Source organism: Haliaeetus albicilla, chromosome 11 (genome assembly GCF_947461875.1).
Source record: "Haliaeetus albicilla chromosome 11, bHalAlb1.1, whole genome shotgun sequence".
NCBI lineage: Eukaryota > Metazoa > Chordata > Aves > Accipitriformes > Accipitridae > Haliaeetus > Haliaeetus albicilla.
The window spans coordinates 27,967,528-27,984,537 of record NC_091493.1 but is presented as its reverse complement, the minus strand read 5'-3'; the positions used below and the strand labels follow the sequence as shown (position 1 = coordinate 27,984,537).

General features: G+C 48.2%; 1 protein-coding gene across 1 annotated transcript in view; it reads left to right on the top strand.

Annotated features, from left to right (window-relative positions):
- Positions 1–17,010, top strand: part of COL17A1 (collagen type XVII alpha 1 chain) — a 43,036-nt gene that overhangs the window by 24,760 nt on the left and 1,266 nt on the right. Inside the window, 30 exon segments of the mRNA XM_069796918.1 lie at positions 38–100; positions 455–490; positions 874–945; positions 1,308–1,334; positions 2,033–2,068; positions 2,604–2,639; positions 2,866–2,946; positions 3,954–3,989; positions 4,673–4,753; positions 5,982–6,035; positions 6,155–6,196; positions 7,008–7,070; positions 7,228–7,287; positions 7,811–7,837; positions 7,925–7,966; positions 8,129–8,194; positions 8,556–8,603; positions 9,650–9,763; positions 10,039–10,176; positions 10,769–10,852; positions 11,869–11,997; positions 13,021–13,110; positions 13,664–13,777; positions 14,034–14,183; positions 14,988–15,407; positions 15,600–15,740; positions 16,347–16,409; positions 16,643–16,683; positions 16,685–16,714; positions 16,912–17,010. Of these exon segments, the coding sequence (XP_069653019.1) occupies positions 38–100; positions 455–490; positions 874–945; positions 1,308–1,334; positions 2,033–2,068; positions 2,604–2,639; positions 2,866–2,946; positions 3,954–3,989; positions 4,673–4,753; positions 5,982–6,035; positions 6,155–6,196; positions 7,008–7,070; positions 7,228–7,287; positions 7,811–7,837; positions 7,925–7,966; positions 8,129–8,194; positions 8,556–8,603; positions 9,650–9,763; positions 10,039–10,176; positions 10,769–10,852; positions 11,869–11,997; positions 13,021–13,110; positions 13,664–13,777; positions 14,034–14,183; positions 14,988–15,407; positions 15,600–15,740; positions 16,347–16,409; positions 16,643–16,683; positions 16,685–16,714; positions 16,912–17,010 (2,483 nt within the window).

Sequence of the window (17,010 nt, the reverse complement as noted above, 5' to 3'; positions counted from 1 at the left end):
GATTTGTTTGATTCGTTTTCATACCATTTTGCTACAGGTGAACAAGGCTCAAGAGGAATGCCTGGTCTTCCAGGACAGCCAGGGGCTAAAGGACCTGTAGGTGGGTAACAGAAAACAGCTGTGTTTATATGTGGGACAATGTCATTTCCACCCAGAGTGTATTTCTATAAGCACAGACAAGGAAACAATGTGGGAGTGGAATCATACTGGTTGTGATCCTAGGTCTTTTCTCTACATAGATAAGATTAGTCTGTATACTCAGATAAGATGTCCTACAGTTAAGTTTCAAGTGAATGTTTTCTGGATCTTCAGTAACTGCAGCCAAGGTTTCTTTCAGATGCAATATGATGAAAAGCCACCCTCTTGTGTTTAAGGTTGTACCTCACTTAGCAGGAGGACAGGGCAAGTGTGGTACTATTTCAGCAGTCCCTAACAATCTCTTTTCTTTGGACAGGACAAGCTGGCCGTGATGGACAGCCAGGTGAAAAAGGTAAGGGATTCCTTTGAGATGATAGAACTGCAGGTACTTTCTGATTTGGCAGGAGGTTGATTTGTAAAAGGGGTGGGAGAAGTTGGCAGCAGGTTCATGTTCTGGGATCTTGCTGCCTCAGAAGAGCTGTAGAGTCAACCATGTAAGCATGGAACTGAGACATACAATGGAGCTGGCTGTAAACTTGTGACAGAGTTCTTCTAACTACAGAACTCTTTTGTCATTGATGATCACCTGCCAGACACTGCTGCTGAAAATGGCCAGTTGCCTATGAGGATACAATAGGTAGAAAGTACTGCGGGACAGCTGGTGGCCAAGCTTGAATGGATTGGTAGATTGTAAGTCAGTGACTTCTGGCTTGTTAATGGTGATTATATCCCTAGGTGAACCAGGTTTTGTGGGAATGCCAGGAGCCCGAGGTCCCCCAGGACCCTCTGGAGATGCAGGACAGCCAGGTAAAAGCATACAGAGAACAAAAATACTTTTTGCTCAGTCAGGAACACAGATGTCTGTCAACGATTTCCAGTCTTAATTTGAAGTTAAGGCTGGCAGAGGATCTCTGTACTGTAAGATGGTGATGAAAGGAAAACACACAGGGAATCTAGACCCTTTGTGATCTCAGGATTGTATACACTGCAAACAAGAACATAGCTGCTATGAGCCAATGTTCAGTTTACATACTAGGTGCTAGGCCAATTTACATCACTTGTGGACCGTGTGCTATAATTTCCAGTAAATGCAATCTTTTTCTACCTGCTATCCTTTCCCCACCTGAAATTTGTTTAGACAACTTAAAATTTTTGCCTTTTTCTACCAGGTCTCACAGGACCCCAAGGACCACCAGGTAGGCTTTTCCACCATGTTCCAGTTCATTAATGACACACTTGATATGGGCTCAGAAAACCCTTGTAATTTTCCCTTGGTGCTGCTCAGGGCTTCCAAAGTGATATTCCAAGTTTTCTGCATCTTCTTTGGCTTTTGAGACAGGTTTTGTGGTTGGTGTGTAGTTTTTGAGAAATGCAGGGCCTTGGAATGTTGAAAATTTGCCTCTCTCCAAAACATAGTTTGCAACAAATAACATGTTTCAGTTCCCTGTGCATCACTGAAAAGTCCTTCTAAGCAGCAGCAGAAACAGAGGGGAGAGGATGTAGCAATAGAGGTTAAAACAGAGGATGTGATGTCTGCAAGCAAAGGTGGTTTGGGGGGCAAGTCACCAGGGAATTTATCCAGGAGCCTCAGGACAGGGAGCAGTACCTGGAAGAAGCTATAGGTAAATCTAGGAAGCAGTGCTGTCATCCAGGGAGCAGTGGGAGAAAGGAAGGCCTTAACTATGCCCAGGGACACTACCAGCTCAGTGTACAGTCCACTGTGAATTCCTCCACTTGCTGTCAGGGACCTGCTTATAAATGCTGAAAGCCAGGGTCATGAGTAGGGAGCTCCTTCTATAAACCCACAAGTGAAACTCAATTAGGGTACCTGGAAAAAACAGAGCAAATAATATTTGTACTAACCATTTTAAATTGTTCATCTACCTCATATCAGGACTTCCAGGCAGTCCAGGCCGGCCAGGGGCTAAAGGTGAGTTTTGTTTCCTTTCTAATACTCATTTTCTTTCTAAGACTTCATTTTAGGGAGGATAGCTGCTCTGCTGACCAGTCCCTGAATCAACAGTGGCATCTAGTGGCTTTAGGAAGGGAAGGTTTGAGAAAGAGACTGTAGCCAAGGCCTCCCTGAGCATATACAAAAGGCAGGGCATCTGCTGAGGCACGCAGCATGACAGTTCTCCACTGAGACAACCTTAGCAAACCTGGTTCTGTCCTGAGCATATGAGTATGATGCCTGGTGACTGCAATGGGAGCTGCGTGCCTGCCTCGGATAAACCTAGGCCTATTGCCTATGCTGGCAGAGGTAGTGCTTGGAAAGCTGATCGGAGGATATCTCTGGATTAGCTGAGCTCTGTTGCTTCCCTCATGACCTTCTAGTGCTGTGACTTCTTAGACAGGAGATCAAGGGCAAACAGAACAGAAATCATGTTTAAGAAGACAATGTCATTGAGCTAGTGACAAATCTTCCCCCCAAAAGAAATGCATCTTTTGTCTCTTTGTTTTCTTAGGAGAACCTGGAGCTCCAGGAAAAGTCATAAGTGCTGGTATGTAGTGCCGTGAGAGTTCAAACACTTCTGCTTTTGAAGGATTTTCTGTTTTTTGTTATGCCTCCTAAATTCATCTCGACTGTCAGACCTGTACTGGGGCTCCCTGTGCTGGGAGAATACATAACGCTATAGATGTGTGATTCCTTAAGGAAAGATTTGTTACACATTTGCTGGATGTGTGTATATATGTGTATGTGTGCAAGTGTATGTTTTTGTATTCCAGAGGGCTCATCAACTATTGCTCTGCCAGGCCCACCAGGTCCCCCAGGCCCAGCCGGCCCCACTGGACCCCCAGGTGTTCCAGGTGAGGAAGCTGCTCCTCTGCTGTGGTTTTTGCAGGCAGCTTACATTGCTGTGCATCCAGTCCGTAATTTAATGTGTGATGTTTATTGTCTCTGCCAGGCTGCCCTGTCTGGGAGGCAAGATTGCTCAGGCAGGACTCATGGTCCTCACCCTTCCCTGCAGAAAGACCAATATCTCAGGTTGACTTAGGAAAGCAGCAGCCTCAAGGAAGAAATGGGATATGATCACAGGGGGGAAGGACAGAAGGGAGGGCTGAGAAGATGAAGAAACTGGGAACACTGTTGTTGTCCTTTGACCTGATGAGTACAAAGTAGTGATAAGTTCAAATCCAGTGAGCAGAATCAAGCTCTTTTGCCTCTCAGGAAAGCAGACTTGTGTCTAATCCCTTTCCTGGCACTGTTAATGAAATCAGGAAGTGCTTGTTTTCCAGTCTTAGCTTTGAACTCAAGACAGCAGAAATCCCACGTGAGCATCTGCAAATCTTTCACACACACACACACACACACACAGAGTCTGGCTATGCATGAGCTTGTCCTCAGCCTCCTCTGTCCCAGGTCAGACACTGCCCTCCAGCACGCTGGTGTGGGGCAGCAGAGTTCCTGAGCGCTGGTTCTCATGGCACTTCTGTGCCTCTCCCAGCTGTATAGCTGGAGCTAATCCTGGAGCTGGTTTGGTAGAGCTAGCCTCAATTTGCAGCAGGGAATGAGAGAGGAGGATTAGGCCTATTGCATTTCTACTGTGGTCAGTGACTTTCTGGTTATTTCCCCAGTCTAAGAGGCACTAAGCACTTTAATTGCCACATGATGGAAAACAAGTCTCTTCTCCGGAGCTTCAAGTAATACATGGGACATTGATGAATTCATACCCCGTAGCAATTCCATTTACTTGTGCAGACAAATACATTATTTGAAACTCAGTTCTTATAAAAGACCTATTGATTCTTTCCTGCTACTGTAAAATACAACCAGAAAAATCTAATGCAATCTGTTTTTTTTCCTTTGAAACCAGGTCCTGTTGGACCAGCTGGTCTCCCTGGACAACAAGGTACCATTCTCCATCAGCTCTGATTCTGTTTCTTAAGAGAACTGAATTAATTAATTTTCCCTTGTTTCTAATTCTCTCAGCCCTTGGCACAATCCCTCTCCCTTTTGTTTGCAGATTTCTTCCCTTCAGTTAATTTTGCTGCACTATTTGGCTTAATTAATCTTGTACAGAATTTCTATTCTTTTTTCTTTCCCAGGGGAAGAAGGGAGGGTGGTAAGAGCCAGCATGATGTGGATGCTGCAAATCTCTTTTTTTCTTATGTTTTCCTGGAGGCTGGTATTTCTAAGGCATTTCTCAAGTGCAGTTGCCTTTCTGTGGTAGGGGGTATAGCCCAGCTGGATGCTTTCTGCCATTTTGAAAGGTGGGAGAATAAACTAGAACCAAATTGGGAATAATGTCACTGTGAAACCACTGCCAATTGGACAGACAGCTGTTTGGAAGGGCCTGAACAGAGCTGACTCCTATGAACCTTTCTTAGCTGGCTTTCTATGATCCTGTTAGAGCAAATTGTGCAGTAATTTCTACATTTTAATACAGTGTCCCTCAGAGCCAGGGACTGAGTTCATGTTCCCAGTTCACATAAGCAAAGTCTGAACCTGTTGTCAGGGAGGTGAGGAGTGGGTACAAAATGTCATCCTCTCTCAGTTACATAATTCACTTTCTCTTTTTTTTTCCTGAAAAAGGTCCACGGGGTGAGAAGGGATCCCCAGGTGAAGCTGTGATAGAAACTATCAAAACAGAAGTCTCATCATTAACATCTCAAAGTAAGTGGGCCTGCCTTTCCGCTCCTTTGCTTGGAGGTGCCAGAGGCCTCAAGGCCTGCTCACAGCTAACAGGAGATGCCTCTACCTCTTTCCCCTCAATGTGATATAGGGCAAGTGTGTGTGTGTATGTTTGGTGGTGGGACAGCAATACCAGCTACCTCTTCTGCCCTCCCTCTCATCTGTGCATCCAAAAGTGCTTTCTAAAGGAGACAGATGGCATCAGGCCCATGTCACAGAGAGGAAAGCTAAGGAATGGTGACTGGTGAACAGTCCCTAACATTAGAGATGGTCACAGAGCTGTGAAGTTTCAGCCTGGCCTTTTAGCCCTTGTGTTCACACAGGGCAGTTCCCTCTGTGATATGAACACAGAGCTATCCGTAAAAGGAGAACCACTTTGAGAAGGCACATTAATCTGAGCAACAGAAATCAGAATATCTCTGTGAATTAGAGGACGAATTCACAGGGGAGCAAATGCTATTTTAAGATGAAAGTAAGTGGAGCAGAACAGAATGGATTAGCAGCATCCCAAGAAGAGTGTCTGCTTGTTCTGTGCAATACTAGATGTGTGGTGCACTTACAATCAGTATTCCTATGCTCTGGGACCTCTGCAAGTGTGCAGGAGAGGCAAGGTAGAGGAGAGCATAAAATCGTAAATGGTCCTTGCCTGATCACCATCTGAATGGGGTTATGTAGATCCAGACCATGCTTCAGTACTGTCCCATCCCCTATTCAGGAGTCTTGGATCTCAGCATCACTGAACTTTGAGTTTGTGCCTCAGCTTGGAGGTGAGGATACATCTCCAATCAAGATAACACAGTGCAGCTAGTTGTTAAATAATGGCTGCATAATGTTCTCCTCCCAAAACTTGCCCCTCTGAAAGAATCTTTCCTCTCCTTGAAAGTTCTTTCCCCCCTTCTCTAGCCTTTGAGTCCTTTGCTCTTTCCCTCAGCAACCATTACTCTCCAGAGAGATCTTCTCCCTGTTTCCAAAATGCTGCCAGCCTACTCAGCACTGTATTTTGCTTCATGTTCTAACCTGCATGCTGGCAACCAAACACATCTCTTCCTTTCCCTTTCTGCCTCAACTTTGACTTAGGTCACCCAGGTCCTGCCTTAGTCCACCTTTGATTGTAAGTGCTTCTAACAGCAACGTAATGACAGTGTTTCCATAGCAGCAGTAGCTCTATAGCAACAATTTTCTCTTTTTTGTGTGTGTTTCATTTGCACAGTGCTGGCAGATTTACAAGGGCGAGCAGGACCACCAGGTCCCCCTGGACCACCAGGTATGTAATATAGCAGAGCTCAGTATGTAAGCAGGGGGACGCTAACACACGTCATGTTTCTGGGCCGTGCAGTTTGCTGACTAAATATTCTATAATACCCCTGTTTCTTTTGTCATCAGGTGAATCTGTGCAGGGTCCTCCTGGACCTCGTGGCCCCCCAGGTAAGAGGTTGTTTCTCTGAAACAAACCTGGAAAGTGGGAGGTTTTTCAGTGCCTCTGTCCCGTGCCTTGCAGTTTCCCAGATGCAGTCTTGGACCTTGTGGAGTTAGTAGGGCTGACTTTACTGGAAGAAGAATTTCACACAGTGGGTTCCTACTAACACAATTTCACTACAATATAGTTTCACAGCAGCAAGATGCTGCCCAAGAGGAGATGTGCCTTGACAGAGGTTTGCTAGCCAGAGTAGTAATTCATAAAAGCCATACTTTTTGGGAAGACACTCAACGTTCTCAAGTCCCTAAAGGAAGTAACTGCAGTCAGTTCCATCTTTACTTCTTACTTGTCCAGCCTTAACTTCCAGCTGGAGACAGATGGAGCGGTTCTTATCATGAGGAACATATCCCCACTCCACTTCCTGTAGCACAGATTTCCCTTTCACAGCTAGAAGAGGGGAGGTGCAGGGGGACACGAGACAGGAGCATAGCCCCATTCCTTACTCTCTGCTTAGTAGCAAAGGGGAGCAGGTCAGGTGTGTGATGAAATGAACCTTCCCTTTCAGTACAGTGAAGGCCAGGTGGTATAAGCACTCTGTTCCACAAAGAAAGGAGTTCTGTCCTATGTCTGCTGTGGTGGCAAATGATAATGAAAAATAACTGACAGGGATAGATGTGTGTGGAGAAAACAATGATACTAGCCTACACTTGGAAATATTTGAGCTATGGCCATGGCTGGAGATGTAGCAGCTCTGACATGCATTTACTTAATTGCTGAGGCGCATCCTTCCTGAAGCCTTTTTGTGTCCCTTTTGCCTAGGAGAAGGATTGCCAGGACCTCCAGGCCCACCAGGGAGACCAGGATCTTCCATGTCCACCTCAGGTAGGTTCTCCCCACTCATTCCCTCCTGTGCCCTGGGAACGTTCTGACTGTTGGGGTTCCAGAGAGCACATCCTTGGCTAGGAGCAGGTGGAGCCAGAGGAAACTTGTGTCATGTTCTGTTGGATTTCATAAAGAAACCTTTTTGTTTTAATTACAGAAACATTCCTCACAGGCCCACCAGGTCCACCAGGCCCACCAGGCCCGAAGGGAGACCAAGGTGGGTATATTTTTCTGCCTCACCAAGATACTAGATGGATCTCAACACGTCAGACTGAAAAGAAGGAAGGAAGGGCTTGGAAGCAGAAAGTGTCCTGCCTTTCTGTGGCTGTAAGAAAGCTAGCACAGTGGTCACTAAATAGGACTCCTGTCTGCTGCCATAAAACAAGTCAATCTTTGTCGGCGAAATTTATTAGCCTCCGGTACTGGTGTCAAGGCAATCGCTGTATTCAGATCCCAACTTTGCAAGCCTATTAGACTCAGCAGCATTCAGAGCGTCAGATTTGCCATTAAAGGGGAACAGTCTTTTTGCAGAATGCAGTCTTTGCTAAGTCAGTGCAAGCAGGTGGCCCTGTGAAGTGTAGCTCAGCTCTGAGCTGGCAGTAGAACATGGGACCTACTCCCTTTACCAATTTCTGCCCTGTATGTTGAAGGCCACAATAATATTCTGCAGTGTGGGCTGGGATGTTGCAGATCATAATAAAGCAAACGCTAACACTGTTCCTCTGCTTCCCTGTTCACAGGCGAGCGAGGTCCACGAGGATTCACGGGTAAGGAAGTTTCCAGGAGATATCAGTAGGGTACAGGGTAGCTTGCCTGTGTATATGATGGCTCCTCCATTTCTGTGTCCCATGCAGGAGAACCCGGTGAGCCTGGCCTTTCAGCATTCCCCTCCCACGGTCAGTCTGTGCCCCCTTTTCTCCTTTGAATTCATTGTCCCTAGGCTGAAGCCAGAGGGCAAAATCCTGCTCTATTGATTCTAGCTTAGTTCTAGTGGAGCCAGGATTTCGTCCACACACTTTATTCCTGTGAATCTCTGACTCTTCTTCTGCAATTGGCAGGTGACAGAGTCACCATGCAGGGACCTCCAGGAGTTCCAGGCCCGCCAGGCCCACCTGGGCCCAAAGGTGAAGTTAAAAATCTTCTTTCTTTCTTTGCTGGTGGCCTCACACAGCCAAGAGTGGTTGAGACTAAAGGTCCTTTGGGAACTACAGCTGTGCCCACCCTGCCTTTTCAGGCAGAGCAGGACCATGGCAATAGAATTGCCCCGAGTACAAAGCACCTGGGCAGGTCACAGAAGACTCAGAAAAGCTGCCGTGGCCTCTTCTTTCTGCTCTTCCCCAACAAGCTGCTAATTCAAGATAGTCATTACAAGGGCTGGGTAGTTGCTTCTCTGACAACATGTAGCTCAACTGTTTTACGTGACTAAGTATGCAACATGCAGTGACACCCATTACAATTGTCTGTCTCCCTCACTCTGGTTTCCAGGTGATGCAGGTGTCCCAGGCGCTCCTGGCATCCCAGGAGCATCTCGAGGTAAGAGGTCAGACCATCATTGCTCTGATAGTATCAAGAAATGCTCACATCCTGGTGGAGACTTTGAAGAACCTCCTTTGGGTTTTACAAATGTGGGTGCCAACATAATGCTGATGGGATTTGTGTCCAAAACCTCTTTTTGCACAGCCTGCATTAAATCAGACAATTTAAGAATTGCAAGTTTTCTGTTTGCAGCTTACTGGGAATCCTTTGAGCCAGAGTTTGTCCTCATAGGCCATGAAAGAAAGGGATTCTAAGTTGGCTAACCATGTTCCACAAGGGATTAGGGAAGCTGCATTGAACCCTCTAGTGGAAAAACTACTGATCAGAACAAAAGTGTCCTTTGTTCTTTGTACTTAGTACTTACCTAGCCTCAGGTGGATTCATGTGAATTAAGCTGCTTTCATTCTGAGTAAGAGCATCTCTGTATGCAGGATATTAATGCAGTTTCACAAAAACTGCATATGGATTAACTTAAGTGCCCCTCAATGTGAACAAGCCCTCTGGTTCTCCACATTGTGTCCTAGGAATACTACCTCAGGGTGCTGGGAAGACAGACACCTTAAAGAGCATAAGGTGTCATGCGACAACATGGTGACAGGAGTCACACAGGGCCCACCTGTATCTTGCAATGGAGATGAGTGAGGAGGTTCTTGAGCTGGTACTGCCCAGGCTGGCTGGGCTTGGGAGCAGCAGGGCAGTAAGGTTAGCCTAACGAGCCTGAGTGCTTTATGGATCTCCACCTATATTTCTGCACAGCATTGCACTCTGGTGCACAAACTGACCAGTACAAAGCCAGGGAGATCTCTGGACTCGGCCCTGCAGAGCTGCATAGGCTGAATTATAAGATGCCAAATTAATTGCAGACATTATACTGCCTAATAGCCCATGCTTAGACTGTGTTTAGAGATAAAGAGGGAGCCCCTCCATAGTCCATTCCCAAAGCTTTTTCCAGACCTGTGGGAAAGGCTCGATGCAAGCACACTTCAGCATCGCTTAGTCTAGTGTAACCATGCCACTCCTTCTCCTTACAATGCTTTGTTTAGGTGGATCCAGACAGATTCAGGGACCCCCAGGACCTCCTGGGCCACCGGGTCCTCCTGGCCCAGGTGGAAGTTCATCTCAAGAGATTCAGCAGTATGTCACTGACTACCTGAAGAGTGAGTATAATGAGATTTTGCCATGGGTCATCAGACACATGCCGATCTCTCTTTTGCTCCCTGAGCCCCTTGTCATTCTCCCTTTAGAAAAAGCAGCTCTACTGCTCTGGCCTTATTTCTGTTGAATACTGTGAAGTGCCCTTGCCCACTGTGGCCTCTGCAGAACTGTCCTTCTGTTGGCCTGCTTTTTGCCAGGGGAGGAGGGTCCAGTAATTCTGCATACGGCCATTGTCTTCCTGCTAGTGATGTGGGCATATCTTGGGCTTCCTACCTAGGTGACAACGTAAGGCATTATTTGACTGGTGCCCAAGGCCCACCAGGCCCTCCAGGCCCACCTGGAATTATCACCACTGCGGATGGGATGAACTTGGATTATGCGGAGCTGGCTACCCGTGTTATGAGCTATATGACAAGTAAGCACCATGTTGGTAAGCTCTGTACTGAGTCACACTCTCGGCTGAGCTTGTGCAACACCTAGGAGGTGAGAACCAGAGGAGAAACAACAGTCTTTAAGTAGCAGCACCCCAACACAGTTATTCATCTTCTGCAGTCTTGGCCCAGAACTCCACAGAGCTGAGGTGGTCTCTGAGCCTTGTCCCATTTTAACGGCTAGATTAACTAACAATTGCTGCTGTTTAAACAAGTCTTACGCTAAACATTAGCTGTTAGACCCTGTAATGCCCCCAAGATCCAAGCAGAGGTGGCTTTATTAGGTATATGTGGTCTCAAGTATTCTAGGGCTGGCTTATATGCTTGGGGCCCTCCTAAAGTAGATGAAATTCCCCAAGCTTTTGAAAGTAGCCTGGAATCTCAGTGAGAAGAGCACAGGCCACACAGCTGTGGAGACACCAGGATGTGTGAGACAGCAACTGATTCATGGCTGGGGGCACAGGAATACCATTCAACCAGATAAACTGCATTCATTCAGCTTTCCTTTGACCCTGCCTGACCCCTCTTCACCTTCTGTCTCATCCTGCCTGATGTAAAACCTTTTCATTCCCACAGGCTCTTCAGGTGGCTATCAGTCACTTGCCAGTTCGGTATCAACTACCTCCATTTTGTACCAAGAACTTCTGGACATGCTGCAGAGTAAGTGACCCTCAAGGGAAACATGGGGGTTGGGGGATAAAGCATCCCAGCAGCCTGGAGATCTGCCATCCCTTTCACTCTCCTGTCTCCAACCGGAGTTACCAGCAGCTGCTTTGGAGGGCAAAGTGCTGCCATAGGTGCTGCTGAGCAACCTGCGATGACTCCTTCCAAGTCCTTTGGAGACAGATTTATATGTCTTGTACTGGACAGTTTGCGAGCTTTCTGGAAGCTATACTTTCTTACCTGTTTGCTTTTCATACCCACTGTTGTAACTCTGCAGTTTCCCACTCTCGCCTCCATTCCCCTCCTTGGCTCTCTAGGTGGCATCTGCCTATGTCCCTCCTTTTCAGGAATTCCCCACAATTTCCCCCAATCTCCCACTAAACATTGAGCTTCTGTTTTCCTGCTCCCCCCTCTCTTAGGGTTCCCCCCATTCCTTCTTGCCCACCTTGCTATGTCTTTGTTCTTAAGGTGGGGAGGATACCCCGCTCTGTATTGTTTTCTACACACGTTGTTACTGTGGACTGATATATAAATCACCAGGATGTCATTTTGCTGTGCTTGAAGGTATTGATGATGCTGGCCAACACTACGCTCCTCCTATGTGATCCAGTGAATCAGATTCCACATTCCAAATAGACAAATGGCTGCTGAAATGCCACAGAACTCAGCATGGCCTTTCCCAGCTGAGCCACTTTTAATTCCCTTTACCCAAGATGTTGTCCAGGGTGTCCTGAAGAAACAGAGCACAAGGAGGTCCCTTTAGCAATCCAAATTCTCAGCCTCCTCAAACCCTGGATTATAGGAGGTTCCCCGCTCTGTCACAAATGTCTCTGACACCATACACAGGGCAGTTCACACTCAGAAAAGGAGGAGAGTGGGGAAAGGATCTTTGCATCCATAGATTTTGATGGTCTCCTTAGTGGTGGGAGCTCAGCTCACAGGCTGGGAACTCCTCACACCTTGTGTCTTTGCAGCAGCTGGACAGCCTTAAAAGATGCATTTTTCATTTCCAGGAGAAGAAATTCGTCAGTATCTAATTGGACCTCAGGGCCCACCGGGACCTCCTGGACCAGGGGGAGATGGCATGTCTCTGTCACTGGATTATGATGAGCTGACCAGACGGTTTATTAGCTACATGACAAGTAATGGTCTTTATTAATGTGCATTTTCCTCTGTTCCTTTGGGAGCTGAGCAGAAAGCTCATACTGTCAGTGAAAATTCTTCCAGTGTCGACTGTGTGAATCCCTACGTACAGAGACATCCTCACAGGGATTGCGAGAGACTTGGAAGATAACAAAGATACCCTGTAGCTAAGATACTATCCACAGACTCCATTAATGAGTTCTTGCTTTGCTAAAAACTGAGCTTAGGAACGTAATTTCATTTTAGCCATCTTGGACACCTTCAAGTGCCTTTATAACCCTTTTCTCACTGGCTCTGTGGCCAGGATATATCTCTCTGTGGAAGAGTTGATCTCTGCCCTCTTTGTGTCGAGGCAGCTCAGGCAACAAACTCTTAGAAGTTTAAAGTTAGCTGAAACAAATTCCACCTTTCTGCTTCATTTTCCCATCTGTAAAGGGGTGATATGGCATGTAAGTACTGTCAGACAGAGGACTGGAGCATCCCCAACAGCAGTGCTGAAATGCCTAGTCCTGGTACCTGCAACTATCTCCTTAAAAGCACAGCCTCCTTAAAAGCACAATACCCCAACGGCTCAAGCAGGCCAGCTGCATTTTATTAGCAAGGACATTTCATTAAGGCAAATCACAAAGGTGCAAAGTTTTGCACCAGAGCAGCTTGCAGATAGGCAGACACAGGGAGAGCAGCACATGCATCAGCCAGTGGGTCACAGCTGAGCTGCATGTCCTGGGGTGCCCCCTGCCATGTCAGGGGTTCATGAGGTGTGCAAAGCTTTTGCCAAGAATAGAGGCCTGATGCCTGCCTGTCTGTAGGTGTCCTTGTGTTTGGATTAATGGGGCAAGCTTTAACTCCAAGTCCGGGACAAGGCTTGAGCCGTGGTTCCCAGCACAATCTGCTGATGCGAACACTCCACCCTGCAGGAGTCCCTCCTGCGTTGCCTGTGAACAAGCCCTGCAGCCTGTCTGCTCACACTGTAGCAGACTGTTTTGATAATGTGCTACTCTTGGATCTGTTTGATTTTGCAGGTTCTGGGATGAGCATTGGGCTCCCTGGACCACCTGGGCCTCCAGGGACACCTGGTATATCTTACAGTGACCTGACAGCATACCTGCGAAGTAAGCCAATTTCTTTACTCCCCTGCCATAGGTCCCTATGCACCCCCAGGATCTTTTTTTACAGGCTTAGTACAGAATTTCCCCTTTTGCTCATCACAACATATAACCTTCCTTGAGACTCTGATGGTCCCTCTGCCTTAGCAGCATTGCAGGCCTCCTGAGTTCTGCCAGGACCTGCACAGACTACGAGGGGCTGCAGACAGATCACTGTGCTCCTGTGGAGAGCAGTAGCAGCACAGTGCTGTCTTGGGGAAGGGGATGGAGGAGCCCTTTGTCTGCTCCAAACTCTGCAGCATAAAGGAATTTCTTATGCCACTTTTTGAAAGTATATTTAAAAAATAGGGACTTCTACCCTCTTTGGGATCTCCTGACTTCCCAATGTGGTATCTACACACAGGGAAGTGAGGTACACCAGGAAGGCTGCACCAGAAGGTGCTGGGGAGAAAAAAGCACCTTATACTTGGCTGTAGCTGGCATTACCTGTATTGTCAGGGAAGGTTCATCAGGGTTGCGGTGGTTTGTGTGACTCCTTTTCTTCCCTTCTGTCTTACAGACTCTGAATTCAGTGGTCTTGTTGGGCCCCCTGGTCCTGCAGGGCCCCAAGGACCTCCAGGGATCCCTGGATCACCAGGCACCTCTCTGGAGGACGTCTCTGCTTACCTACAAAGTAAAGCATTTGTGTTTCTCACAGCTGGCAAGGAGATTCTGTTTGTAGGTGCTGTGGGGACTGAGGCTGAGATTTAGTTTACCAGGGGCATGACTGCCCACTGAGAACAAGGTCACTTTAAAAAAAAATTTCTCATCAACATCAGCTGTAAAGGGGTGGAATTTGGGGTTGGAGCCTTTAAACTTTCAACATCCCCAGACATGTGTGATTTCCTTGTCCTCCCACTGTTGGAAAATAATTCTTCCTCTCTCTCGAGGTGTGGGATACTCCCTCTCTGGAGTCCAGGGCCCACCTGGCCCTCCTGGCCCTCCAGGACCACCAGGCTTCTCAGGAACCGGCCTCCTGTCCTATGCTGACATCACCCACAGTGACGAGTTCAGGAGCGAGCTGATCCAGTACCTGAAGAGTAAGGGGATGCCATCCATCCTCCCTAAACACACCCCGAACCATAATTTGCCTTGTGTAGGCTGCTGGCTCTGCCACAGCTGAGGCAGCCCTGTAGGAGCCTTCCCTGACTTGGGGCTGCAGCAACACCTTACCTCTACAGCCAGGTCTACACAGGACTACACTGCACCCCATAGGCTTGTCTCCTCTCAGTCTGACTGCAAGGCAAAAGTCCATGTTGTGAGCCAAAAGGAACAGGTGCTGGGCAGTTACAATTGGCCTGTACTGAACAGCGAGTCCCTAGTAAGGTCACCTGCAGAGTTTTGCCATGGGAAAAGCATTTTCTTTGACAAACACCTGCCTACAGAGCAATGGATGATGCAGGGGTTGGAGGGCAGCACTGGGCCAGCTGTGAAGCAACACTGGTCTGAGCTCTCATGCTGGCAAGTCATCCAGGGCAGTCTTTCAGAAATATGGGGATCCCCTCACTTTTGGGAGACTGGTCACAGAATGGCTGTTCTGGCAGAGGTGCTGAAACTGGCCTGAGAGGAGCACACCCTTCTGCAAAATCACTGGGCATGTTTCCAAGATTGGGCACCCAAAACTGTGGGAGAGATGGGAAGGAGGAGGGTGTCGTGCCATCTGTAGAGATCAAGGTTGACATACGTACCTGCTGCCTGAGAAGTGGCACTGGAAGAGGGATACTGCAGTGAGTGGTGGGACAGAATTTCACACTCCAGTCTTCATTCAGGGGGTAGCACAGGACCTCTGCCAAGCCTGGGGGGCCCAGGTACCCCGGTGAAGTCCCCCCTCTTATATTTTGCAGGTGATGAAGTTCGAAGCTACATCTCAGGGCCGCCTGGCCCCCCTGGGCCACGGGGACCACCAGGACCCAAAGGAGATAGTGGTTTGGTGGCTGGGTCTATGTCTTCGTCTTACCAAGGTTTACGGACTTCCGAGCGGTTGCATGGAGGATCCCTTGGTGCTGAGGGATCCCATGGAGGTTCACTGGGCACAGGCAGCTCATATGGTAGCTCCGTTAGCAGCATGTCGTCTTACAGTGCCTCAATAGGCAGTGATGGCTCTTATGATACCTCCCTGGGCAGTGATGGGTCTTTCGCTGGGTTGCTGACAGAGGATGAATCACACAGGAGATCGGCAGGTTCAAGCGGATCCTACAGCAGCTCCTTCACTGGTTCCCTGGATTACAATGAGCTGGCACTCCGTGTGTCGGAGAGCCTACAGAGTGAGTGGAATGCCTGCTTGTCCTGACCCTCCTTCTCCCAGCCCACAACTCCTAACCCCCTGTACCTGGTGTCATGCTGTTCACTTCCCTCACCCTTCCTGCTGCCTGCGGCTCTCCCTTACACCTTCCTGCCTCAGCATCCAGCCACAGGTCTCCCAGAGCTCCTTTCAAATGACATCTTTAATTCCTCAGGCCGAGGTATTCTCCAGGACCTGATGTCATACACTGCACAGGGACCCGCGGGTCCCCCGGGCCCTCCTGGTCCCCCTGGCATCAGCAGGGTCTTTGCAGCCTATGGCAATGTCACTGAGGACCTCATGGACTTCTTTAGAAGTAAGTGACATATTGACTTGGTGTTTCCGGTTCATACATATGAGATCTCTCCAACGTCTCATAGACCCAGTGATCTTTTCACCTTTGTGTGCTGCAAAAACACAGTCAAGATAGAAAGCTGGAGGCAGATAGTCTTTCCATCCCCTTCCCCACCTTGCTCGGGAGGTGCAGTCTCGTCATTAGGAAGGACATCTGGTTTTCCCACTACTTGTAGGAAACTCATCCCAAACCCTGAAGGCCACTGTGCTTGCAATCCCTGTGGCCCATTTTAACATGGCTGGGCTGGCACATGTAGCGCAACATGAGACAGCTGCTCGCTCTGGTCTCAAATTCCCCTCCCTGACCATGGGCCAGCTGCAGCCCTGGTGACAGCCAGGACACCCAGAAAGAGTGGCAGAGCAGTGCTGGTGAAATGACATCACAGCCTGCCCCTGGGGCTTTGTTGTGACCAAAACCATTTTTTAAAAACTTGCTCTCAGTCTGTCTAATCCCATCTAACCTAGAGAAATGTCCTTCCAGTGTGACTCTGCTTCTCTAAGTGAGCACAGACCTCTTAGCAAGTGGTTTGTCCCACTCATTCATCCTCTCCTTCATTTCCCTCTCCAGCATATGGTACCATCCAGGGGCCACCCGGTGAAAAGGGGGAGAGGGGTTATCCTGGACCCAAAGGTAAGGCTTACCATCCTTTCCCTCTCAAGCCCTCTAGCGCCCAGGAAGCAGCTCTGTGTCCACAGAGATAGCTGGCACAGAGCGGCTCAAGGTCACATCCTCCCCACAGTGGAGGTGGCACCTTCGGGATCTCAGCCCAACCATCATCCTAACTCAGTCTTCCTTACCCTGGCCTGTCCCTGTTCATGGGCCAGTCATGCTCAAGAGCAAACTTGGTCTTCTCATTCCTTCAGGTGACCCTGGACCAATGGGCCCACCGGGACGCCAGGGGCACAGGGGACCAAAAGGAGAGAAAGGAGAGAAAGGTATGAACATCTGCCATTCCCAGGAGAGCAGGGTTTGCCTGGTGGGGAGTGAAGGATTCCCCGGACACCAGCCCATCTCTGTGAACTGCTGGAAAACCCACATGGCCCCATTTTTTGTTTGGTTTGGGCCTTTTTTGTCTTTTTTTACCCCACATGAACTTTTCAAATAACCTTCCTTTTGATTTGCTTGTCCCCAGGTGAACAAGTGTATGTTGGCAGAAGAAAAAGAAGAACTGTTGGGGTTTAAGGAACGAGGCAGCTCAGTTCTGCACTGGGCAGCATTCCCAGCGGCCTAT